This window comes from Rhamphochromis sp. 'chilingali', assembly GCF_963969265.1.
Source record: "Rhamphochromis sp. 'chilingali' genome assembly, chromosome: 19".
In the NCBI taxonomy this organism is placed as follows: Eukaryota; Metazoa; Chordata; class Actinopteri; order Cichliformes; family Cichlidae; genus Rhamphochromis; species Rhamphochromis sp. 'chilingali'.
Genome location: NC_137946.1, coordinates 8,186,494 through 8,211,490, shown reverse-complemented (window position 1 = coordinate 8,211,490; position 24,997 = coordinate 8,186,494). Strand labels below are relative to the sequence as shown.

The 24,997-nt window shown below is 40.5% G+C and overlaps 1 protein-coding gene across 1 annotated transcript; it reads left to right on the top strand.

Annotated features, from left to right (window-relative positions):
• LOC308386881 (beta-glucuronidase-like) lies at positions 1–17,815 on the top strand. Its single transcript, XM_080866702.1, has 13 exons — positions 1–288; positions 1,988–2,173; positions 2,655–2,836; positions 2,945–3,087; positions 10,588–10,775; positions 11,776–11,928; positions 12,073–12,251; positions 13,538–13,684; positions 14,440–14,524; positions 14,910–15,086; positions 15,167–15,302; positions 15,733–15,897; positions 16,225–17,815. Exons 1-12 carry the CDS (start codon positions 73–75, stop codon positions 15,882–15,884), a joined length of 1,944 nt encoding a protein of 647 aa, XP_080722828.1. The 5' UTR covers positions 1–72; the 3' UTR covers positions 15,885–15,897; positions 16,225–17,815.
• The last annotated feature ends 7,182 nt before the right edge of the window (positions 17,816–24,997 follow it).

Below are 24,997 nucleotides of genomic sequence, written 5' to 3'. Positions count from 1 at the left end.
GACCTCTAAAGCGGAACAACAAAGAAAACTTCGGGGTTCGTCTCCGAGAGGGCAGTAGAAGAGGGCTTCAGGATGTCTGTACCTGGAAGTTCCGCGGTGCTCCGTGTCTTGTGGTTGCTATCAGTGTTTGGCACGGTGCTCCCGCTGGACGGCGGCATGCTCTTTCCCCGGGAGTCCACCTCCAGGGAGGTGAAGGAGCTGAACGGGCTGTGGGATTTCAGGCCTGACGGGTCCCTCAACAGGAACGAGGGCTTCGAGAAGGCTTGGTACAAACGTCGGCTGGCAGAGGTGAGCGGGAACGGAGGTGATAGCAGGTCAGATGAAATAAATCAGCCCACTTTGTTTTACTATTGACAGGGTTGTTGTAACCCTGTCAATAGTAAAACAAAGTGCACATACAGTAATGTGCACATTTTAATCTCTGTAAACAAGAACCTTTAAACATCCTGCAATTATGTAGTTATACCAAAAAAAAAAATCGTAAATAAAAGCTACTTGGAATGCCATAAAACGTGTTAACACAAATACAAGAAACCCTCAAACTTTTTGGGTTGACTCATTCATACGTTTAGCTAGTAACTGGGTGTTCAAAACTAAGTTTCAAAGCCCGGGTGGAAAGTCTCATGACCACTGCGAACTGAAGCTTTCGTGCATCCTCAGTTTGGATTAGGTGGCTTTTCTGCTGCTGGAACAAGCCTGGTAAACTCCCAGAAAGCCTAAAAGTCGTTATCGGCAGCAACCACAGCAGAGTTCCCTAATGCTTGCTCTAAGAACACGATCCACTGGATGTGTTGCTTATCCACAGCTTTACATTAGCAAAAATAGATTTTTATTCCTGTTATACCTATCACATCAAGTTTGAGGAGGTAACTTATAGAAAACTAAAAAAGAAAGAAAGAAAAAGCTTTAGAAATAACAAATTTAGACATTGTTACTTGATTTTCATTTTGCATGACCATTATTGGAAGCATTCAATTAACTTTACTTAAGCTACCTTCAAAGTAGGTGACATCTAAGTCCACAAAAATATGAGGTTATAACAAAAACAGTTTTTTTGCAATATATAATTTATTTTATAAAGTGGTTCATTATGCATTGCATCGAATTATTAAGCAACTGAAACCACCTCACGTATGTTAACGCAACAGGAGGGGAAATGATATTTGCTGAAACATGCTGATCATCAGTCACAGCCTGCTGTTTTTAACAGTGTCAAAGTTTTTCTTGCTATGCTGCATGATGATTTTTCAAAACCAAAACATGTTGATCATAATTGATAGTCTGGCATACTAAGTAAAATTAGAGTTGTGCAAGGCCTTTATGTGTCATTGTTTCACAGAATACCATTATCAATTCATGGCAATAGCAAAAAAAAAAAGTGTCCAGTCACTTTGGAGATGGTTATCAGACTGTTTCAAAACAGTTACACAATTCTCACATGCTTTAAATGTTTCCGTGTTTCACAAAGCCTTGCTTTAAACCAAGCACAAATGGATACATTCCTGTCAGATTGTCTTGTTTTGAGGTGTTTAGAGGCATTTATTGCAGAAAATATTCACAATTTCACAAGGAAAAATAAACAAGATGAGAACTTTGTGGGGATAGGTTCATTGAAAAATCTAAATTGCCCATAGGTGTGAATGCGGGAGTGAATGTGAGTGCGAATGGTTGTCTGTCCCTGTGTGTTAGCCCTGCGACAGACTGATGACCTGTCCAGGGTGTACCCCGCCTCTTGCCCTATGACAGCTGGGATAGGCTCCAGCACCCCTGCGACCCTAAAAAAGGATAGGTGGAAGCGAATGGATGGATGGAGAACAAAGGTCAAAACCTTACATTATAAATATTTGGCAAATGCACACGAAGGGGGCTAACCATGAGAATCAAAATGAAGTCAAATACATAAACATGTGTATTGCCTACTTTCAAATGGCTGCTACAGGTCTCCCTGTAAAGTCCTGTCTTCTCTTTGTTGTTTTATATTCTTTAGACCGGCCCAGTGATTGAAATGCCAGTTCCTGCCAGCTACAATGACATCACACAGGACCCCACACTAAGAGATTTCATTGGCTGGGTGTGGTATGAGCGAGAGGTGTTCGTGCCGGCCCGCTGGATCTCCGATGAGGGAACAAGAGTGGTTCTTAGAGTGGGAAGTGCTCACTATTACTCAATAGTGGTGGGTATCATGATAATTGTAAAAATATTTATTTATTATTATTTATTTTTACAAACATATTAATTATTATTTTAGTAATTATCAATGATATTTATGGATTTATCGATTAATGATCCAAAAACACACATAATGAAACAATTTCTTGGAAAATATATACTTATTTTAAGAAAGCTAGGACACCAGCATCTGTATTTCCTGATATAAGGTCTGAACTGTTTAAAAGTTTGTTTGTTGCTTGGTAATGCAACAAATGTTTTCAGTAGATGACAAGTTTGGGCTGTAGGCAGGCTAGTTTAGAACCTAAACTCAATAAAACTGTTGATTCAGGCTGTTGTGATACATGCAGACTGTGGTTTGCCATCATTTTGCTAAAATAAGGAAGAAATGTATTGTTTCAAAATACATCTTTGCTTCATTGTAAATAAGATTGTGTGTCACTAAATTGTAGCTCATGTAAAACGGTGATCATTCTCTGTTGCAGTGGGTGAATGGAGAGAAAGTGACAGAGCATGAAGGTGGCCATCTGCCTTTTGAGGCAGAGATTAGTAGTTTAATCCGCAGGGACCCAACGAAGCCATGCAGAATCACCATTGCTGTAAACAACACTCTAACTTTGGAGACTCTTCCTCCAGGCACCATCCAGTACATGAATGACCGTACCAGGTACCCTCATTCTTTGGTTCATATTTTTAACTTTATTGCCACCCTTTAAAACTTTAAGCTGATGCATCGGTGAGAATGTAGATGATGTGAAGACTGTTTGGTCTGCAGGTATCCTGATGGTTTTTTTGTGCAAAACATCTACTTTGATTTCTTCAACTATGCTGGGATACATCGTCCTGTACTGTTGTATACTACTCCTACGGTGTATGTGGATGACATCATAGTGGAGACCAACTTCATGGATAACACTGGTAAATTCATTTCAAATTTCCTTACTAGCACCAAAGAATATGTGAGCAGGTAAACTGATGGACAACCCCAATTCTAAAAGTGTTGGAACAATGTGTTAATCAAAACAAAATGCAATGATTTGCAAAACAAAAACAAATTTATTCAGAGACTACAGAAAACTCATTAAATATTTAAACTGAGACATTTGGCCTGTATTTGTATAGCGCTTTACATAGTCCCTAAGGACCCCAAAGCGCTTTACACATTCAGTCGTCCACCCTTCACACACACATTCACACACTGGTGATGGCAAGCTACATTGTAGCCACAGCCGTCCTGGGGCGCACTGACATTTCACTATTTCATGACAAATATTGGTTCATTTTGAATTTGAGGTTGGAAAATAAGTGGTACTCAAAAGAAACCAATGAATGAATATTACAACTAATTAGTTTAACTGGCAACAAGTGAGTAACATGAAGAGCATCTTAGAAAGGTAGACTTTCTCAGAAGTAAAGCTAGGCAGAAGTTTGCCAGTCTGCAAAAAACTGTATCTACAAATTGTGAAACAATTGCAGAATAATGTTCTTCATTGTAAAATTGTGAAGTTATTCTCTCGGCATTTAGCCCATTCACTCAGTGAAGCAGTGGGCAGGCACTAATCAGACGCCCGGGGAGCAGTGTGTAGGGACGGTACCTTGCTCAGGGGTACCTCATGGCATGCTACCTACTTAGCTATCCCTGCCCCTAAAACCTTGCTCTCCCCAGATAGCTCTTCCAGCTGCACCAGGGGAACACCGAGTCATTTCCAGGCAAGATGAGAGATATTTTCTCCAGCATGTGCTGGGTATACTCCGTGGCCTCCTCCCAGTAGGACATGTCTAGTATACCTCCATAGTTTTACAGCATGTTTTGTAAATTACCACATTTTGCTCGACATCCTTCTCGTGAAATCCAAACAACACTGAGTCAAATTCCCTGCTCGTCTGAAACTTCCACTGTTGCCATATTTTTCCCTATCTGGTAGTGTATAAACACGCATGCTCAGCCCTGTGTGCCAGGTAGAAAAATTTCCAGTTGGGATTAATGATGCATTCTCAGCGTGTGGGAGTAAAAAAAAAACAACAAAAAACTCAGATTGAATTAAATGCAGACAGCTTAATATTGACATGACCATTTATACTCCATGGTTACGATAAAGCCATTTTAACCATCATAGGTGGGAAAAACTCTCACATACTCAGCTCTACTTCATGCTCGGCTATGAATAACTACAGTGCTACCACCACCTGATAAAGTCAAGAGGACCACAACATCTACAAAAAGAGATTTTAAGGTCATTAAGTTGGAGGCCTTCTGCCACCTGAGTTGAAATTAGGTCCATAAAAACTTTGAACAGAATCATTAGTAAAGGATAGCCCTGGCAAAATCCAATGCCCACTGCAGATGAGTCTGACTTATTGCCAGAAATGCAGGCCAAGCTCTTAATGTACCGTAATTCCCGGACTACAGAGTGCACCTGATTAAAAGCTGCATGCTCTAATTTTAGAAAGAAAATCAATTTTGTACTTGTATAGGCCGCACCGGCTTTTAAGCCGTATGCGTTTCACTCGTAATATGAGATATTTACACAGAAATATTACACGTGAGGATTTTTAACGTTTAATTTAATCCGTAAGGTAACATAAACATGGTAACACAAACGTTATGGTAACATACAAAAATACATACTGCAAATGCTTTTTTTTTTTTCCTCGAACAGCGCCTGTAACACGGCTACCTTTAAGTATACGTACGTATCAGCAGTAAATATGTGAAGTAAGGCAGAAGGATATACTCATCAAACAAACAGGATCATAAGAATATAAAACCACGAGCACTACAAATGTAACAGAAATATGTTGACATAAAATGGCATGTTATTTGAAATCTACACGAAACAATGACACAACTACTTTTTTTCAATTTTTTCAATTTATTTATTTTTTACCAATTGTCCAAATTAGTCTGTGATTGGCCTTAGTGTGACAGAAATCATATTTATATACAACTAAATATGACTCAGCAAACATGTTTTAAATGGATGATTCCTCACTTGATGACGAATGATCCATTTCCATATTTGCTGAGTCTTAAATTTGATGTCAGTGAACTTTTCAGTGGTTGGTGTTAAAAAAAAGCCCCCAAATCCCCTATGAGCAAGCACTTGGCGACAGTGGAGAGGAAAAACTCCCTCTTAATAGGGAGAAACCTCTGACAGAACCGGGCTCAGGAAGGGGTGGCCTTCTGTCTTGACCGAGAGGGGTTCAAATGTTCACTGACAATTTAGTTGTATATAAATATGATTTTTAGGACTTGATGTTGACACCAATTATGTGAAATTGGGGACGCGCACAGTTCCGCTTCTTCTTGTTCTTCTTCTTACTTGGCGGAATCTCTGGCAGGCTCTTGACTTCAGTCTTGAGTTCAGCCACCTTGACATTGAGCATTTTCTGTTTGTCTTGTACACTTTGCAAAGATTCCTGTACAGAAAATGCAGCTGACTCTTCTTTTTCTATCTTCTGTTGTTCTGTGGTGTCTTTTTCTTTCTGAGGCTCCTGCACAGACCTTGCAGTGGATGGCAGTGAGTCCTCTTTTTCCATCTTGTCCTGTTCTCCAGTCTCGTTTTCTTTCGGAAGCTCAAATTTGTGCATTTCATTTGCAGCAGTGGAATTTTGTTCTTTGTGCTGCTGTGGGATTTTAAGTGAGGAAGCTTTGGCCCCTTTCAGCTCTCGCTCCAGAGACTCTAGCTTCAAATCATGAAGGGCCTTGTTGGGGCAGAGCTGGGATTTCAGGTCACTGATTTCCAGGTTGAGTGTCTCCTGCTCCTGCCTATGTTTAACGGCCTGCTCTTCAAGCTGATTTTGAGCTGCTAGGAGCTGTTTCTGGAGCATCTCAATCTGCTCTTGCTGAATCCTACATTTGAGCTCAAATTCAGCCTCCTTAGAGGACTTCAGTCCTACAGAGTCAGTGTGTGAAGCCTCTGTGGTTGGAGTGGCAGACTCCACACACTGCTCTGTGGTAGGGTGGCTGATTTGGTCCTGCAGGGTAGCAATCACCTCATCCAATATGACCATAGCTTCATTGTCACTCACGAGAGTGTCTGTCTCACTGATGTCATAGGGCTTATTACTAGAAGCCTCTTCCAGCTGCTCTATGAGGCCTTTGATCGTTTCCTCGTGATTTTGCTCGTTCTCGTGAATTTCTTCACGAAGTTTGTTCACCTGAAGCTGGTGATAAGAGGCCCTCTTGTTTGCACCTACCATTTTACCGTAAAGGTCGTTCTGATGGTATTGGGAGGCTTCCAGTTGGTGTCTGAGAGCAGCAATCTCGTGCCAGGGATTAAACGGGGGTCTAAATGTGGGAATGGGTTGATATTCCCAAGTCCCTCCATTAGGCACAGGGTTTGGTCTGCTGGGGTTCTTCCCATTTCTCTCTCTCTCCATGTCCTCCTTTGCATTTGAAATGGGGAGCATTTCTTCATTTTTTGGGTTTGCTCCATCAGCCGTGCTGTTTTGAGCTTCAAGAAGAGCCCGGGCATATGCCCGAGTAATTGGTCTTCTTGGTTCTTCAGCCACTCTTTTCTGTTTTTGCTTTTTTTGTTTCTTTGGTTTCACAACCGTTTCCTTTGGTGGTTGTGCCACAGGAGACTTTTTAGTATTTGGTTGTGCGGCTTTATCAACCTCAGGTTTTGGTGTGATGACCATTTCTATTTTTGCTTCTGCCATTGTAGATGCGTCAGCGTGTGCGTGTGCGTTTCTCTGCGTCCGCCTTGTCTTTGTTTTAACAACCAGGTTGCTTTGTGTTTCTGCCATCTGAGATCCACTAAAGTCGGTTGAACGTCTCCCCTATTTATAGGGTTTTCCAGTAGAATGTGCACTGTGACATCACAGGCTGTTCCTGTGATGCGCTGTTCCTTTGAAGTGCCATGATTGGAACAATTCAAAATAAAATGCCCACAAACCTAATGTAAAGGAAAGGCTTTTATTTTGTAGCACATACTGAATTAACACTATAAAAGCTACTCTACAGGAATTGCAGTAAAAAATAAAACAAAAGCAAAATATGTTTTTTAAATGGTTGTTAAAAAAACTAACCAAAGTAGAAGACAACTGTTTAGTGGAAAGTATTCGACATTCTAGAGATTCTCAGGCATAATAATTTCTTTCATAATTTAAACAAGGACAGGTAGAAAACGTTCATATTTAGTGAAAGATATTTATTAACATTATCCAATGAGAGTTACTGAATGTCTGTAGGCAGTGAGATCTTGGTGGTTGATGAGGCGACAGAATGTCATCTATGTTTTGTTTTAAATTCAGTTTCAATGCTGAATCTAAGAAACAACAGACTGCAGAGGGAGACTTTAATAGAGGTTTACTAACTCTTACTATCATATACATTGTGGAAAAATCTGTCTTTATTCATGTGATGTATGACCCTGAAGGTAAGCGAGTCATGGACTAAAGTAAAACAGTATGTTGGATGTGCCATGCAATGCTCAATTACATAGGTGGGAACTAGTGTGTTAGCGCAGTTAGCTCGTTAACGTGTTGGCCGTCTAGCCCCATGCACAGGGCGATCGGTGGTAGCTCGTTAACGGAGATTTGCCGTGTTGTGGCGTTAAGGTCATTTCAACGAGATTAACCTGAAAGCACTAGTGGGAACACAACGAATATGACTGCACATTTACATCATCCTAGTGCAAAGACAAAAACAACAAGCATGCTACTAACTTTAGCCGAGTCATTTAGACAGCTGTTAGCACATGATTCTCCTTATGCTGCTGAGAATATAGCCCAGAAGAAGCGGATAGTATAGCTTTTATTTTGGAAAGAGGCATTTCTCTGTAATAAACTCTCTTTTCCAAAGATGAGTGATTCCTCAATCAGATACAGGGCTCGCAAAATCGCTAGCCCGACGTCCTGGGGCTAGCGATTTTTTTCAGACGGGCTACCCTGCCCGTCGGGCTATTGTAGGAAGGAAAAATCTATGTCAATGCTTTTGCATTCTTTCGGAAATGTGGAAATGTAGCTGGGTAATTATGTCATTGACATCGGTGAGCCACTGCCAATATGTGACATATTGAAATCGCGTTTGAATTTGCGCTTGTTTTTTTGCTTTCACTTTGCAATCGCGCGAACTGTGTATAGAGAGCGACAGCACTGATTGGTGAGTGATGATAATTTGCGCACCAATTCCTCTGACGTTGTCTTATCAATCGTTAGCTTACTATGCAAACATGACAAGTAAAATCTCCCGCAACAAGCTTAAACATGTGAGAGGTTGATCGTGCAGAGAATCGCTGAGCATTATGTGAGTGCGTGTGTAAAAGCAGCAGGATATATATTGTAGCGGATCAGGGCTGTTCGGGGTTCTGTTTGTACAGTTATGTTTTGTTTATGTTGCCATAGTGACGGGTGACGCCCTCTCGCTGCGACGGTGTGTCCTTCCGGGGTCAGAGGGCGCCTTGTGTGGTGGTGGTGTTGTTGTTGTTGTTGTTGTTGTTGTTGCTGTGCTGTTTCCGCGCTGAGCAGTTAGCTAGCGGCAGTGTTCTTCTGCAGATGTCAATAAACGGCTGTGCTCCCTGGCTAGCTCACGGGAAGCAAGACCAAACGATACCTCCGTCTCCTCCTTGTCTGAGCTCGCCACAATATTTTAGTTCTGCTGAGCCAAATAAGACAGGTCAGGGTGAAGAAGTGACAGCCAAAGAAAAACTTACCACAAAACGGAAAAGTTATGACAAATCAGACTATAAGGCAAAAAGAAAGTGCAGCTTTATGGTTTCATGGACAAAAGAATTTCTGTGGCTGCAATATGACAAGCGAAATAACCAGGGCTGCACATAAGTGGTCCGCAGGTGCGCATTCGCTGTCAAAATAAAAAACGGGCACAAGATAAGAAGTTGCAACGCGTGTTTGCATACATAAGATTTTCAGGAGGAGGACAGACATTTGTTTAGAACTCTTAAAGATGTCGAAGAAGCAAGCTCCTTTAAGCAATTACTGTGATGTTCCTCCACCTCCAAAGAAATGTCAGAAGGAGTCCGAACCACAAAAGAAGCACGTATTGTCGGAAAAGTAGTTGCAGGAGGTGAGCTGGCTTCAAACAAATGATGAACGCACAGAGATGTGGTGCGGAATGTGCCGTGAAAATTTAATAAATGACAAATTAAAAAGGCATGAACTTTTTTTTGTATCGAAAAAATATCGAACCGTGACACCAAAGTATCGAACCGAACCGTGAATTTTGTGTATTGTTGCACCCCTACTAGAAACCCCTCTTACCCTAGCAGCACGGTCCACAGAATAGCCTGAGGGGCACAGTCGAATGCCTTCTTCAAGTCTACAAAACACATGTAGACTGGATGGCTGAACTCCCACACACTTTTAAATATCCTTAAAAATAAAAATGTTCCTCTTGAATCTGAGGTTCCACTAACATACAAACTCTGCTTTTCGGTACTCTGGAATAGATCTTCTCAGGGAGGCTGAGGAGTTTGATTCCCTTGTAATTGGAGCACACCCTCCGAGTCCCTTCTTAAATGTGGGAACCACCATCCCAGTCTGCCAATTCAGAGGCACTGCCCCAGATCTTGACATGACGTTGCAGAGGCGTGTAAACCAAGTCAGCCATACAACATCTAGAGCCTTCAGGAAATCAGGAGCAATCTCATACTACCAAGGGGCGCTGCCACCAAAGAGTTATATTACCTCAGTGACCTGACCCCAGTGATGGGCGAGTGATCCTCAGACCCTACATCCTCTACAGAAGAGGTGACAGTGGGATTAAGGAGGTACCTGAAGTTTACCTGACTATATCCTCATTTAAAGTCAGTAGTGCCGCTCTGCACTACCATGTGAGTAGAGCACCACTTTCCCCTCCTAAATCATTTGACGGTTTGACAGAATCACTCTGAGGCAGTCTGAAAGTCTTTTTCGTCACTGAACTCCTCACACCCAAGCTTTTGCTTTAGCCACCTCCTGAGCCATGTCTGCTTGGCCTGCGTGGCCTGTGCCACTTTGGTGGCAGCAGATGGGTACAGACCCATCTGCTGCCACCAAAGTGGCACAGGCTAACCAAATCTTCTACAGCTCGATAGCTCTCTTCACCTTTTGTTGTCCACCACTGGCTCGGGGATTACCACCACAACCGACGTCAACCACTTTGCACCTGCAAATGGATGCTGCATCCTTGAGACTAAAGAGGAGCGGGACAGTCTGGATTCTTATCTGCACTCAAAAGTCTGCATCTCTGAACACATGAGGGTGCATCATGGTGATTTCAAAAATCACAGATTTTACAATTAGTGCATTCTGTTTTTATTTACATGTTACACAGCATCCCAGCTTTTTTTTTTTTTTTTTTTTTTTTTTTTTGGAACTGTGCAAAAACATAGTGAATAGGATCCACATTAATACAATACAGATTGAATGTGCTATTACTATTTATCAGATATTGCTGTTTCTTCTGGATTCTAGGTCTTGTTAGATACAAAGTATCTGTTCAAGGTGCTGCAACAGCCACCCTGAAGGTTACTCTGATGGACAAAGATGGCCACTGTGTGGCCTCCTCTAACACACCATCTGGAGTCCTCAAAGTTGTAGACGTGAAGCTGTGGTGGCCGTACTTGATGCACGAGAATCCAGGTTACCTTTATTCTATGGAGGTAAGACAACATGCTTGCAGACAGGGAAGTGTGTTCCTGCGGTGTGATGTGGTTTGACAATATGGCCATTAGATTTGTGAGGCTCATTAAGGGGGTTTGTTAAGAAGTAATGATCTTTTATTAATTGGTTAGTAGAGTGTAAACAGTGTAAAAATCACAGTTTATGTACCACGAGGAAAAGCGGAAACCAGGATTTTGACTTATCCAGGTAACTTAAGGGTTAACCCTGGGTTTTTGCTATTTTTATTTGGATCTAATGCCTTTGTCTTAGAAGCAACTTTAATCTTTGATTTTTTTTATTTTTATTTTTTTATTGTTCTATAAACATTAGCCTAATATGCAAGTTTCAATTCAACTGAAAGTGCCACATTTTCCCTGATTATTTTATTCACAGCATGTTTTAAGTGCATTATAGATTCTCTGCTGGGGGAATACTTTTTATATTCGCAGCTTGTTAAGCTGTACCTTACAAAAACCACTGAATGAACCCTAAACTGTGTGTTGCATTGTCACAAGAATGTGCGTGTATTAACCTTGTGATTTAAAAATATATAAATATTATTATACTTGATACTAATCTGCTGCTAAACCTCTCTTATACTGGAAAATTGAAATACTAGCAATCACAACACACACCAAGAATACCTGTTCAGTAAATTAAATATATTTCACTTTAACATGAAATGCTTATGCTAATGTAATGTTAGCTTATTCTTATGCTAATATTAGTAAGCTTCTCAGCAACCATCCTAACATTTTAGTCGGTGTCCTGTTGACATAAACATAATAACATTTTAAATAAATGATGTGCTGCCATGTCTGTTTGAAAACGGTTTGTTTAATTACGTGGGATCGTGATTTTGTTTTGATATCAAATTGGCTACAGAGAATTGCACAGTTCTACTGGTATTGGTGCCAACTGCTACATTTCTGGTGACATCATGTCTGCTGAAGAAGATGTAAAGAACAACATTTCTACCATTTGTACTTTAACCTCTAGGTCCACCTAATAGCAGTCAGTGAGACATCAACATATGAAGATGTGTATACTCTGCCAGTCGGCATCCGCACAGTCAACGTTACCAAGACCCAGTTCCTCATTAACAACAAGCCGTTTTATTTCCATGGTGTTAATAAACATGAGGACTCTGATGTGAGTACCACTAGAGGGATGAAAATCCAGAATGACTCTGTCTTATTTGTCTTTGAAACAATGTGTCAACATTAATTTGAATCACAATTAAGAGACTTAATTTAATGACCTCATCTTTATTTTCCTGGTTTTAATGTGTTGTAGATTCGAGGTAAAGGATTAGACTGGCCCCTAATTGTAAAGGACTTTAACTTAATTAAGTGGTTGGGAGCCAACTCGTTCCGTACCAGCCACTACCCCTATGCTGAGGAGATCCTGCAGATGTGTGACCGTCATGGGATTGTGGTGATAGATGAGTGCCCAGGTGTTGGCATCAAAGACATGTAAGTGTCACTAAACGCATCTCTGTAGCCCATGAGTATGTTTGAGGTCAACAGTGAGAAATTCTGTGTTACAATGTGTGAAGATATGGAGAAACTTGCATATTGGTATGGCAATCCTGTGACTCAGCACAAGTAGGGATGGGTACCGGTATCCGGTGCTATGATGGCACCGGTTCTGACATAAACGGTAGTAACCAGACCGAAAAGCAGCGCACATTTCGGTGCTTTATTTCGGTGCTTTTTTTTTTCCTGAGCTGTGATAGACTTTAGATTCTAGCCAATCATTTTACGTTTCCGAGGATAGTAGGTGGGTCCAGGTACGTACGTTCTTTTAGAGCAGAGCTACAGATTAAAATGCCCAAGGCGAAGCGGCCAAAAGTCTGGCTGTACTTCACAGCAAAATATGCAAACTCAGCAGCCTGCAACAAGTGCTTTAAGCTGATACTGTCAAAGGAGGTAACACCTCAAATCCGATGAAACCTGGCGACGCATAGCGTTTTTTTTTAAAAGCCGAGAAATGCGCCGTATTTGATAGCTTGCTGCGAGACCTCACACCGTGCACATCTACTGCGGGTGGGTTGCCTGTTATCGGACCCGGAGTTAGCAACATCCCCCCAAAAACCCGAAGAGTAGAGTCCTGGCCCCTAGCCCTGCCAGTGTAGCAGAAATGATGACTGATGATGATGGCAGCAGCAGCCATTCTTCTCTGCGTGAGTAGCTTAATGTTGTTCGTTTGTAATTTACGTTGAGTAGGCTAACCACGTTATTATATTAATGCAGTACGGTGAACTAGCAAACATCATCATAGCTACATGCGGCTGTCTTCTTGTTTGATGGCAGTTACTCCCTTCACCCTGGCCAAAAAGGCTAAAATAACCAAGGAAAAAGTGGAAAACCGTTTTTGAACAAAGTTTGTGTTTTTTTTTCCATTGTTTAAGCTGTTTCCAGCCAAGAGTGATACCATATATGCCCCATAGCTGCAGAAAAGGCTAACATTGTTATCTTTTAACAAAAGAAACAGCTGAACATGAGAGGTATTTGGACCAATTTTGTGTTCTCCATTCTTTAAGCACCGGTTTGAGCACCGGCACCGTTTCAAAAGTACCGGTTTGGCACCGGTATTGGATAAAACCTAAACGATACCCATCCCTAGTTGTGAGTTAGGTCTTCACTTCTTGCAGTGCTAGCTTTGTCTTGTGGTCTCTGTAGAGCCCAAAAGATGGATTGATCTAAGTTGTTAGTCTTTCAGCTCAGGCTGAGATGTATCTTTTGTGCCTTGCTGATAGTCGCAGTTTTGGAAACGCCTCTCTGTCTCACCACTTGGTTGTCATGGATGAGCTTGTGCGCCGGGACAAGAACCATCCCTCTGTGGTCATGTGGTCGGTAGCCAATGAGCCCGCCTCAGAAATGCCTCCTGCTGAATTTTATTTCAAGTGAGTACAGGTTATTTTTCTTTTGAGGTGTAAAGCACTTATTATAGCCACTGTTCAAATAGTCATCACTACACAATCAAGCAACATGATGCCAGATGGTTCAATATGTTTTTAAACTGTAAATTTAAATGGTAATTCAAGCATATGTTCTGTCATGCTGAAGGCCTAAGAGAATAAAATAGTTCAGATTAAACTGGTACTTGTGGCTGCTCTCATATTTCACATGGAGTCACCACAGCAGAAGGATGTGCTGAGGTTGGGACTGGGTTTATGCAGCTCTTGATCGAGTGACCACTATACCATGGAGCCACCAATTACTTCAGATTAAAGACTAATGGTAAATGGCCTGTATTTGTATAGCGCTTTTCTAGTCCCTAAGGACCCCAAAGCGCTTTACACAACCAGTCATTCACACATTCACACACTGGTGATGGCAAGCTACATTGTAGCCACAGCCACCCTGGCGCACTGACAGAGGCGAGGCTGCCGGACACTGGCGCCACCGGGCCCTCTGACCACCACCAGTAGGCAACGGGTGAAGTGTCTTGCCCAAGGACACAACGACCGAGACTGTCCAAGCCGGGGCTCGAACCGGCAACCTTCCGATTACAAGGCGAACGCCCAACTCTTGAGCCACGATTGATAGAAAAGAAATGTTTTTCTGTCATCGATTATGTGACATTCTAACTATGCATCTGATAATCCTGGTGACTCCTCAGGTATATCAACGTCAACAACATTTGTTTTCCTTGCAGGACTTTGATAAAGCATACCAAAGCTCTGGACCATACCCGACCTGTCACCTACATCACAGACAGTAACTATGCCAGGGACAAAGGGGTGAGCTTCCACAGCCTTCACCTCACTATCAAGAATATATTAAACTAGCAAAAGATGCACAGCACTTTAAGACCACCCTTAAGTAGCAATTTACAATTTAGCAACAAGCCTCCACCTGTGACCCCACCCCCCACCCCACGGGAATCCCTTAAAATCCATCCATGAAGGAATGGCTGTGCGAGTACACAAAGTTTTATGGAAATACATTTTACAATTTTTGTCTAACAACAAATATGCTTTAAGCTTGTACATGAATAATAAAGGAAAGCTCAAGAAGGTGGAGTTCTCTTGTGGCCTTTAAAATATTTTAAAAAAATGTCGTCATCATGTTGAAGAATACCTCTAAAATATTTTAAATCTAATTATTTTTTTTCCCGCCCTCTAGGCTCCCTTTGTAGATGTTGTATGTGTAAACAGTTACTTCTCCTGGTACCATGATCCAGGCCACTTGGAGGTCATTCCTATTCAGCTCAACGCTCAGTTTGAGAACTGGTATGGAAAGTACAAGAAACCCATAATCCAGAGTGAATATGGAGCAGATGCACTTCCAGGGCTTCACATGGTGAGAATAAACTCACTCACTCAGTGACCTAGTCACATGTCACTTCAGCATCTTTAACAAGTTTTACTGTCACTCTACAGGATCCGCCCATGATGTTCACTGAGGAGTACCAGAATGCTCTCCTGCAGAGCTACCATGATGTGTTTGACCAGAAGAGGAAGCAGTATGTTATTGGTGAACTCATCTGGAACTTTGCAGACTTCATGACTGCACAAGGTACTGCAGCTTCAAACTCAAGCAACCTGTAGAACCAGAACTGCTGCCGTTTTTCCTGTTTCTACAGTACTGATAGTATACAGTATAGCCTATGTTTTGTCTAAAGATGAGAGCTCTTTTCCTCCTAGGTGATAATTTATATCAGGAGATTAAAGGGAAACTCAAAAGGAAATCTGGGCTAAAAAACAAAATGGCAACATAGTCAAGTTTCTAGATGAACTTCTGTGGAAAGAAATGACCCCTCTTGACATTCTACACACTGTCACTTTAACCAATTTAAATCTGCACTGCACAAGTTTTTGCACAAATTGTAAATACCAAACAATTGTCTTAAATTATCTTAATATTTAATACTTAGTATTTGAAGCTTTATTCAGTCACCTTATTATATTCTGCCCTGTAACAATGATATTTAATTGTCTGTCTACAGCAATCCATCGTGTGGTGGGGAACAAGAAGGGTATTTTTACCAGGCAAAGGCAGCCTAAAGCAGCAGCCTTCATCTTGAGGAGGAGGTACTGGAGACTGGCTAATGAGACGTGGAGACTGCCTCCTTGGACTAAATACCCCTGTTCACTCTGAAACTTTGTTGAAGGTAACCAGTCTGGGACATGCTCCGAACCTGCCAATATAATTCCCTCCTGTTGGGCCCCGAGGAGGGAATTCTGTGGGGACTCCACACTAGACTTGCACATGTGGGGCCTCTGTAATCTAGCCTATGTGGGGCCCAAAGAACTGTTTCTCTTTTGGGGAATTCTGTGGGCACTCTGTCAGCAACCCATAGTGGGCTTGCCAACTTGTGGGCTGTGTTGGTCTGCCCACAGTACCCCCACAAGGGGGATGTTTGCTTGGTGTTGAACACTTTGCTGCAGCTTTTACTAATATGTCTCTCTAACTTTTGTATTGTTTTGGGTTTTTTCAGATTGATGCAGAAGACCCATCAAGTCCCACCATGGTGACATTCACCGGTGTAGGTGATCCACTACTTGATTCTGTGAGCACGGTAGCAGAACAGACTAATCTTCTGCTGTCGCTTCTGAGGATGCAGTATGATCAGTAGACTCCTGCTCTCACTATTGTTCATCTAAAGTGACCTTGGAGTCATTTTCTATACATTGAGCCCTGTGCTGCTCATTTAAATCCAAAACCTGCTGCTAGTTCAGTCATGGTGATTAAGGAATGTTTTTTTGTTTGTTTGTTTGTTGTTGTTGTTGTTGTTTTTACGAAAAAGAATGACCTCTAAGTTAAAAAAGGTTGTCTCTGAACCATCTTTGAACTATAAGTACTTTAAAGCCTTGTATACACTGCAAGCAATTTGCTCATCGCGCATCGCTTTGAAGCTAAAGGCTCTATGCTTTTGGACATTCCAGATTCAGGTTACCTAGGTGATCCCCTTTGTATTTACTAAAAGGTCAGATGTCAATCAGTGCATTTCTTCACTCTCATTGGTAGTTGCTTCAGTCTCTCGCCCGAAAGTTCAGAAAACAAAGTGGCTATCACCTACGAAAAATAGGTGATAGCCACTTTTTTTTTTTTTTTTTTTTGCCCAAAGTCACTTGAAGTGAATATCGTTTACTTTCTGTGGTCTCTCATCACCACGTCACTGCAAATCACTTTCAGTGTGTATGCAGCTTTACAAGTATTATCAGCCGTTCCAGTCACTATGAAGTCACCCGCACCAAATAAAGAATAAAAGCAAAGTTAGGCCTGTTTTACAATAAAGAAGAGCTAGTCTTTGCTATCTGATTGTGGTGATAACATTATTTTATTTTATTTCTGTTTTATTTTTGCTTCAAAAGTCTTTCATTCAAGGCTAAGTACAGTGAAGATGCATCATTGGCATTGGATGGGACTTGTATCACGTATGCCTTGCTAGCACCAGGATGAACCCCTTTTTGCCTTCAGAACTGCTTTTACTCTGTAACATAGAGTCAACAAGGCACTGGAAAGATTCCTCAGGCATTTATCTGTTGCTCATCTATGATAAAAATCTACCATTCCACCACATACCAAAGGTGCTCTATAGACTGAGATCTAGTAACTTTGGAGGTCATGTGAGTAAAGTGAACTCATTTTCATGCTCAAGAAAACCAGTTTGAAATTTGTGATTTGAGCTGTGTGACATGGCATAGTATCCTGCTGGCAGCAGACCTCATAAGATGGGTAAGACCGTGATCCTAAATGATCCTGAATGGACATGGTCAGTAACTGTACTCAGGTTGGTTGTACCATTTTAAACTGTGCTCAATGGCACTCAAAGGCCATGTCATTAGATACAAGGTGTCATGTGATACATAAAACTGTATAAATGAAAAAGGTTGTACTGAAAATGACTGTCTGGAAGAACATTCTCTTTCTTGCAAGCAGATTCTGATCTTACACAGCATGTTTAACCAGTGGGGTTAGATTCTGGGTCCATTGTTATTCTCCTTTTACAAGTTTCCTTTAGCCGCTATCAATCTTTTTTGGGCCTTTTTTAAAAAAAAAAAAAATCATTTTTATGCCAGTGACATTCAACTGTACAGACTGTCGTTCCTAGTTTGCTGTGATCAGACAGTCGATTAACATTTCTAAATAAAGTATCACACCAACTGCAAAGCAGTTACTTGTGTGTTGTTAATGACTCATGGTATCTTTTAAAAATTCTAAGTAAATGATTAACGAAATATTTAAATGCACATTTACTTTAAATAACAATTTACAAATGAAACTGAAAGGCAAGCAGTACCTGCAGATTGAAACAGGTCTCAGCTATCCACACAACAGAAAAAGGAATGAGAGAAAGCATAAAATGATACAAAGCAGTTAAGTATACATTGCAAGATACAAAAATAATCTGAGGTTTAGAAGATACTGAAATGTAAATATTACCAGAGTGTGTGTGAGTGAGGGGGGGGGTACTTCTAAGAGACAATGTCACACACTCAGCCATGGGGTACTTTTGATTTTACTATGCTATTAAATATAGTAATAATATTTTGAAATATGTCAATTAAAAACACAAATAAGTTTATCCCAAAACAACAGTCAGTTGATTAAATATCACAAGTGTTAACCTTATTTCGATACCACGACTGTTTACTCAGAGTTTGTAATTGCAGAGAAATACTCCATTTATTTGGTGCATGTCATTGTTGAGCAGAAAGCTCAGAAAGCCCTTTGGGGCTTAAAAGGTTAATTAGGCCTCTGATATTTATTTATGCTAATTTATAGTTAAATTAATGATAGAAAAATGAAAGCTTAGTCTACTGTTAGCATACTTATTTGAAAGGGCATTGTGTTACTTTGTTTACATAGTAGGATATAGATCACAGTTCTTCATCAGTGCAGCATTTTCTGTAAACTCAGTAAAGGTCTGTGGCTGAATGTAGTGCAGTTACCACCAGAGGGAGCAGCATGTCGAGATTTGAAATGTCAAATTTCCAGATGTTGCTCTGGATGGGAGACACTATTGATATTGTGAATGATTTAAAGACATGGTATAAACAGAATAAATTCCAGTGATTGCAGAATCATGGAGATGACAATATGAAGCAATATTTTAAGTTTCAAGAATTTTAGTTAAAATATTATACTCTAATGCAGATCTTAAAACATAGAGAGACAAAATGAGAGCATTTTGATTTTTTTTAAAGGGGGATGGAGGTTAACATAGATTTTTAGCCTCAACGTGACAATATATTCCCAACCAACATTTTCTTTATTTAGTTTTAATCTGGAAACAAAAAACAGGAGTAAAAAAAAAAATAATCTATTACTCCTAAAACAGTAACAGTCATAATATTCATCTAGCAGTGCATATAGTATTTTTACAACTGCAAGCACTGCTGGAAATGTTGCATCACACACTCAGTCCAGCAACATTTGTCACCAACAAATGGAAACAGCGGGAGAGAGACAAAAACAGCTGCTAACCCCCCCCCCCCTTAGAATTCTATGATTTCTTCCAAAATCATGCTCCCACTCCCACTGCTACCCGGTTTAGTAATTATATGCTTTGTTTGATTGTCACCATGTAATTTACTATGATAAAGTCAGGCACAGGTTGTTTGCAGAAGTGGTTAAAGGATATGTTAACAAATCGTTAGAATGTGCTAAACAAAGTGATGGTAATTTATATGAGGATACTGTTACAGATATATGCTGATTAATGAATGCTCTCCCCAACATTAATTTATTATCTGCTGTTACTACCTCCTGCCATGCAGATGAAAAACAAAACACTTTCTGTGTGCGGTGCTGGGGCATGCCCAGAGGTTCTATCTATGGATAGGAACATAGCTGGAATTTAACATAGTACATCTACTCAAGTACAGATTTACTATCCACTGTGTAAATAACTGTCTTTTTGTACCTGTTTTTTATTTACAGCACAGAGGCAAATCTGACTGGAAGAATGATGTGTACAGTGGTTGTGTGAGTGGAGGAGCTATTGGCTTTCCTGGTATGTAACTTACTTTATTAACTAATAGTTTGCATTACAGCAAATTTATGCATCTTGTCCACGTGTTTATTTTTCTGTTTTGCAGTTGGTGTTCAGATGTTCTGGGATGTGGAGGCTTTGCTGCATTCTCTGCTGCAATTGAATGTTACTTGTGGTGAAGCTCTATGGAGTGGCTCGATGGACAAAAACATAAATATTACGCATGTGGACCAGAGAAAGAAAACTTGCGCTGTGAGCTTGCTAACCTTGATGTTTCCCTGCACATCAACGATTGCTGTAAAAGCAGAATAGAAGTGTACTGTTCAAACACGGGGATGTTAAGTGACCCCACAGTGGGCTAAAAAATAAACAAACAAAAAAAAGACATGTCTCTGTTTTTCCTGTGACTTTCATATTGTGGACAGTTGGAGCAAGAAATGCCAATTTCTCATGGTGAATCGTCTGCTTCAGTGGCGTACTGATCAGGTGACGAAAGCTGAACTTGTCTGAATTTCACTCTGGGTTTGTAAAAACTCAGATGAGCAATGTTCTGCCTGTAAAACATTGGTTTGATGTGTAAGTAACTAATCCACACCAGGATTATTTATAATAAAAACATTTTTTTTAAATTGTGGATTTACAACTTTTTTCTTTGATTATTAAAGGACTGCAACACCCAAACTGACAACTACCTTTGCTTTATTTTATTTTATTTTTTTTAATTACAACAAAAGTATTCTTCAGGAATACTTTCATTCGTTCGGCTTCTTGAAGGACATTCAAATCTCTTCTTTGGATGCTGGCTGCCTTTTGTTCCCTTCTCTGTCAAGATGATCCCCACTATTCACTAATGTTGATGTCCAGGCTGTGGGGAGGCCAATCCACAACTGATAGCGTTCCAATATGTGTTTTTCTATCTGAAGATGATGGTGTTGTAAATGCTATTTATTGTTTAAGTATGATAGCATAATGGTGATAGGGAGGCCCCAACCCCACCTCCCTAATGTAGGAGCCAACCAATAAGACCACTCCCTCCATGACTGCGACCAGTAAAACCACAATCATCACCAGCATTTGGTGAGAGTAGGAAGGAAAACCTGGCTTTAAACAGGAAGAAACTTCCACAGAACCATGCTCAGGGTGGGGCAGCTATCTGGCAGGACCAATCAGGGTTAAGGGCAGGAAGACAGACAAACCATATTAATCACATTAGCATAATGATGATAGGAAAGCCCCAACCCTGCATTCCTAATCTGTCACTCCATGACTGCAACCAGTAAGACCACAATCATCACCATCTAACAAGGTACCAGTGGTATGAAACACTCATGTTGCATTCCACTTGTGGCACCACTGTGGCAGTCCGGTAAACAGGTCCCTGGTGGCAGGAAGTCAGTGGGTCAGAGGGGCCAGCCGAGATTCAGTCTCTGAGGATTTTACATGTTGGACACTGGCCTTGAAAGGTAGGGTGTAATGATGATTGTCCATCAGCAAAATTCAGCGTTTGAATTGTTTTCTGTCTTTCCCATCTTCGTCTTCATCATCCTTTCATTTTCGCTTCCAGTATCCAGCTGATGCTGATGTAGACGATGCTGACACACGGTCATCTGGATCTGGAGGTGATGTCTGACAATTTGCTGCATGACCTGACTCATTTGCTGCCTATCTGGTCATGAATTTCTTCTCTCATCTTTTATTTTTCTGTCATGATCCTGGGTCATTTGACCCAGTGTTTTATGTTTATTATTATTATGATCTTGTGTTCTAGTTCATTCTGATTATGTGTTCGGGTTTAGACTTTTTGGTTTTTATGATTTTGGTTCTGTGTTCCCTCTGTACTCTGTCTGTTACTGTGTCTCTGAGTCCACTCTGTGCATTTCCTGTTTTATTTTGGTCTGCATCTTATGTCCGTGTGTTCAGTTTTGTGCTCTCCCTGTCTCGTCTGTGTAATCACTGTCAGAAGTGTCTCCCAGCTGTTTCCTTTCAGTCCTGTTCACCTCTTGTATTTAGCGTCTTTGTCTTCCCCTGCTCGTTTTCACGTCGTCCCTTATTCTAATCTGTGTTCTGTTTGCCCGTTTTCCTGCCTGTTGCTTTCCCACTTTAGTTAGTTTTCTATTCAGTCTCCAATCTCCCAATAAAGCCGGGTGTTTTGACTTCACATTTGTCTCCGTGAGTCCTGCTCTTGGGTCCACCATTCCTGCCTGCCTTCACACAGCCATGACATTTTCTTCTTTTCTTTCTGTTATTTATCTTCCTTTCTTTAAGTCTCTGTTTTCCTAATTTTCTGCTTTGCAGTTTTTCACTTTTTTCTTCTTATTTGTTTCCTGGGTTTGTTCCTGCTGCTTTTATTGGATGCAAGCTCTTCTGTAGAAAGAAACACAATGTATATTATATATATATATATTATATATATGTATATATATATATTATAATTACATTATGTAGCTTTAGAAGATGGGTGCAACACTGAGTTTTCAGCTCAGCTCAAAGTTCAGTGTTTAAATTGTTTTCTAGCTCTCCCATCTTCTTCTTCATCCTCCTCCTCCCTTGGTCTCCTCCTTGAACCTCCTGGTACTGGGTTGGGAGGCAATAACACAGGAGCATCCTGGCCATTGTCTCCGTCATCATCACTGTCACTGTTATCCGTGTCACTATCAGGACCATTTTCAGGGACAGTGTCACTCTCAGACTCCTCATCTTCCCAGAACCACCTCATTTCCTCAATTATCAGATCTTCTGCTTGCTCAGCTGGTTTAATTCAAAGTCTCCTGCTCCATTATTGTACCAGGGTCCTTCTATTTCCTGAGGTGGATTTCTTTCAATGCCTCCTACTGGAACATCAACCACCTCCTCATCTTCCTCATCATCGTCATTAGCCTCTTCCTCGTCATTCTGAAGATTGTCCTCCTCAATATCACGTTGTGGCAGCTGATTAATAACTTGACCCAGAACACGGAGGTTTTCTTCATTCAATAACCTGCACAACATACCGTTTTGTGGTCCGTCTCCTCTCTCCATTTATTTAGGATGAAAACAGTCTGCTACAATAGGCTGGAGGAATCTGGTCGGTACAGCTGTCAAACATTAGCTGACTGGTTTCAAACTTTTAGAATGTCGTTGAAAAAGATTTGAAATCTCTTTAGCAAACTGTTTAAACACACGAAGCAAATGTGGACTAATCGCTACTGATTGCTGTGTGAACGCTGCGAACTGTTTACTGATATTTCTCCACCAACTACATCCAAATTAAATGATGCAGAGATGAACGTCATAGATTTTTTTTAGTAGTTCTGTGTTCTGACTCTCGTGATGTCATCAACTGTGGTTCATTCTGATGAAGCTGTTGAACGTTCTGCTGGTGAAAAAATGTCACCGGTGACTTTGAAACTTTTACAGGTGAAGCATTTTCCACAAAGCTTTGAGTAAAATATAGTGACAGAAAGAGGGTTAGGGTTAGGGCTGGTCACCAGCTTGGTGTGTGACCAAGCTGGTGAGCAGCATGAGGAGGAGGTGCCAGGCTGTTGTGGCTGTGTAAGGTGCTTCCACATGTTACTGAGGCCCCTACTTCTCATGGCCACAACCCACATACACCATTTCATAAACAGGGTTTCCAGCAGTATAAGATTTATTGCCAAGAAGCATAGTTGCAACAAAAAAAAAAAAAGACCAAACACAAACTGTCTCACCTTTTGTGCTCAGTTTATGTTTGCAAAAATCAGACATGAAGTCACTCAGTTTTATGATAAGGGGTGATATTATGTAAAGGTGGAGCAGGCACTAGTTATCGCTGCAACCCTACAGATGGGAGGAAGCCCATGTTGCACAGGCTAGGACAGGTACCAGGGAGGTTAGACTAGATGGCACGCTTCTGATACTTATTAATATCTGATGAAACATATGGGAGAGATCTGAACTACTTACTCCGATGCAGGATTTAGTCTTCTTTAAGGTTTAGTGTGATAATAAAAGGCAGCTGGTGATCAATTCTGCTGCATGGCACATATGGTGTCCAAAGTTTTTCAAAATTGGACAAAGTACGGAATGCCAGAATATGTATTTATTAAAAGTGCAGTCATTTTTCACTGTTTCACTTCAGAAGGATAAATCTTTGCACAGATGATGTTTATATGTTGATTACTGACTTACTGGATTAAAATGTGAACTAAAGCATATTTTAAAGGGGTTAATGTTTTTATATTAGTCACATACATATCCCCTCACACTTCAACACAATAACTCATGGTAAAAATATAAAAAATATATAATATTTGCATTGCCTTGTAATCTAATATATATCTTACATTGCGCAGGATGTAAATTGTTTTGGCGATCTTTTTTCAACATGTTCAATATGAGATTTCCATGTTAACTTGTGTTCCACTATTACACCCAGAAAACGGAGTTCAGCCATAATTTATTTACATCAAACCATTTCTTTTTAGTTTTTTTTTTCATTTCAATAACCTCAACTTTAGCCAATTTTTTCAAGTTTTCTCCAGAATAATAAAAAGATTGTGTCATCTGCAAACAAAACAAAATGTAACATTTTTGACACATCACAAATGTTGTTTATATATAAATTAAAAAGTAGGACAGGATCAGGAGAACCTAAGCTGCAGGCCCAGGCTGCTGAAAGTTTCCCATGATGCACTGAGCATTTCTTCTTCATTCACCTCTCTTCACTCGGTGTTTATATAGCACTCTGCATTTAATGCTTAATTATTTTTGTCACAGCTTTTGTCCTGCCTCCCTACTGTAACCCCCCAACCGGTCGCAGTACATGGCTGCCCCTCTCTGAGCCTGGTTCTGGGGTCGTCTGGTTGTTGGGATTTTCTCTCTGTAGGGTCTTAAAGGACTTTGAGGGGACTATTGTTTGGTGATATATAATTGATATTAATCATAGCATAATCATACATCAATTCATGTGGTTCACCTAGGTTTATCATTTTAAATGCACATGTGCAGTAGTTGTATTAATCATGCTACATATTATTATTATGACCACTGAGGCAGGGCAGCTATAGCTATACATAGTGTAAGATTAACACGGGATAAACATAACAAAAACAATAAAGTTGTGAATTATTTTTAGGGCCATTCATTTTATTCACTTTATTGGGGCAGAAAAATAGATTCATTTACTACAGTTTGAAACAAGCAAACATACAAAAGTCCGTTTAATGTAATGTAAATTTTCCCTATCAAAAGAAAACACTGGACAATACTAATACAATAAAAACTGCTAGAACATGGATCTAGTTTTATTTGCGGA

What these genes read in the sequence shown, in the direction of transcription:
- LOC308386881 (XM_080866702.1), top strand. Translation starts at nt 73, where the DNA reads ATGTCTGTACCTGGAAGTTCCGCGGTGCTCCGTGTCTTGTGGTTGCTA. An exon ending in GTTACCTTTATTCTATGGAG is followed by an intron (nt 10,776 to 11,775) that starts GTAAGACAACAT and finishes TTTAACCTCTAG; the next exon opens with GTCCACCTAATAGCAGTCAG. An exon ending in CACTTCCAGGGCTTCACATG is followed by an intron (nt 15,087 to 15,166) that starts GTGAGAATAAAC and finishes GTCACTCTACAG; the next exon opens with GATCCGCCCATGATGTTCAC.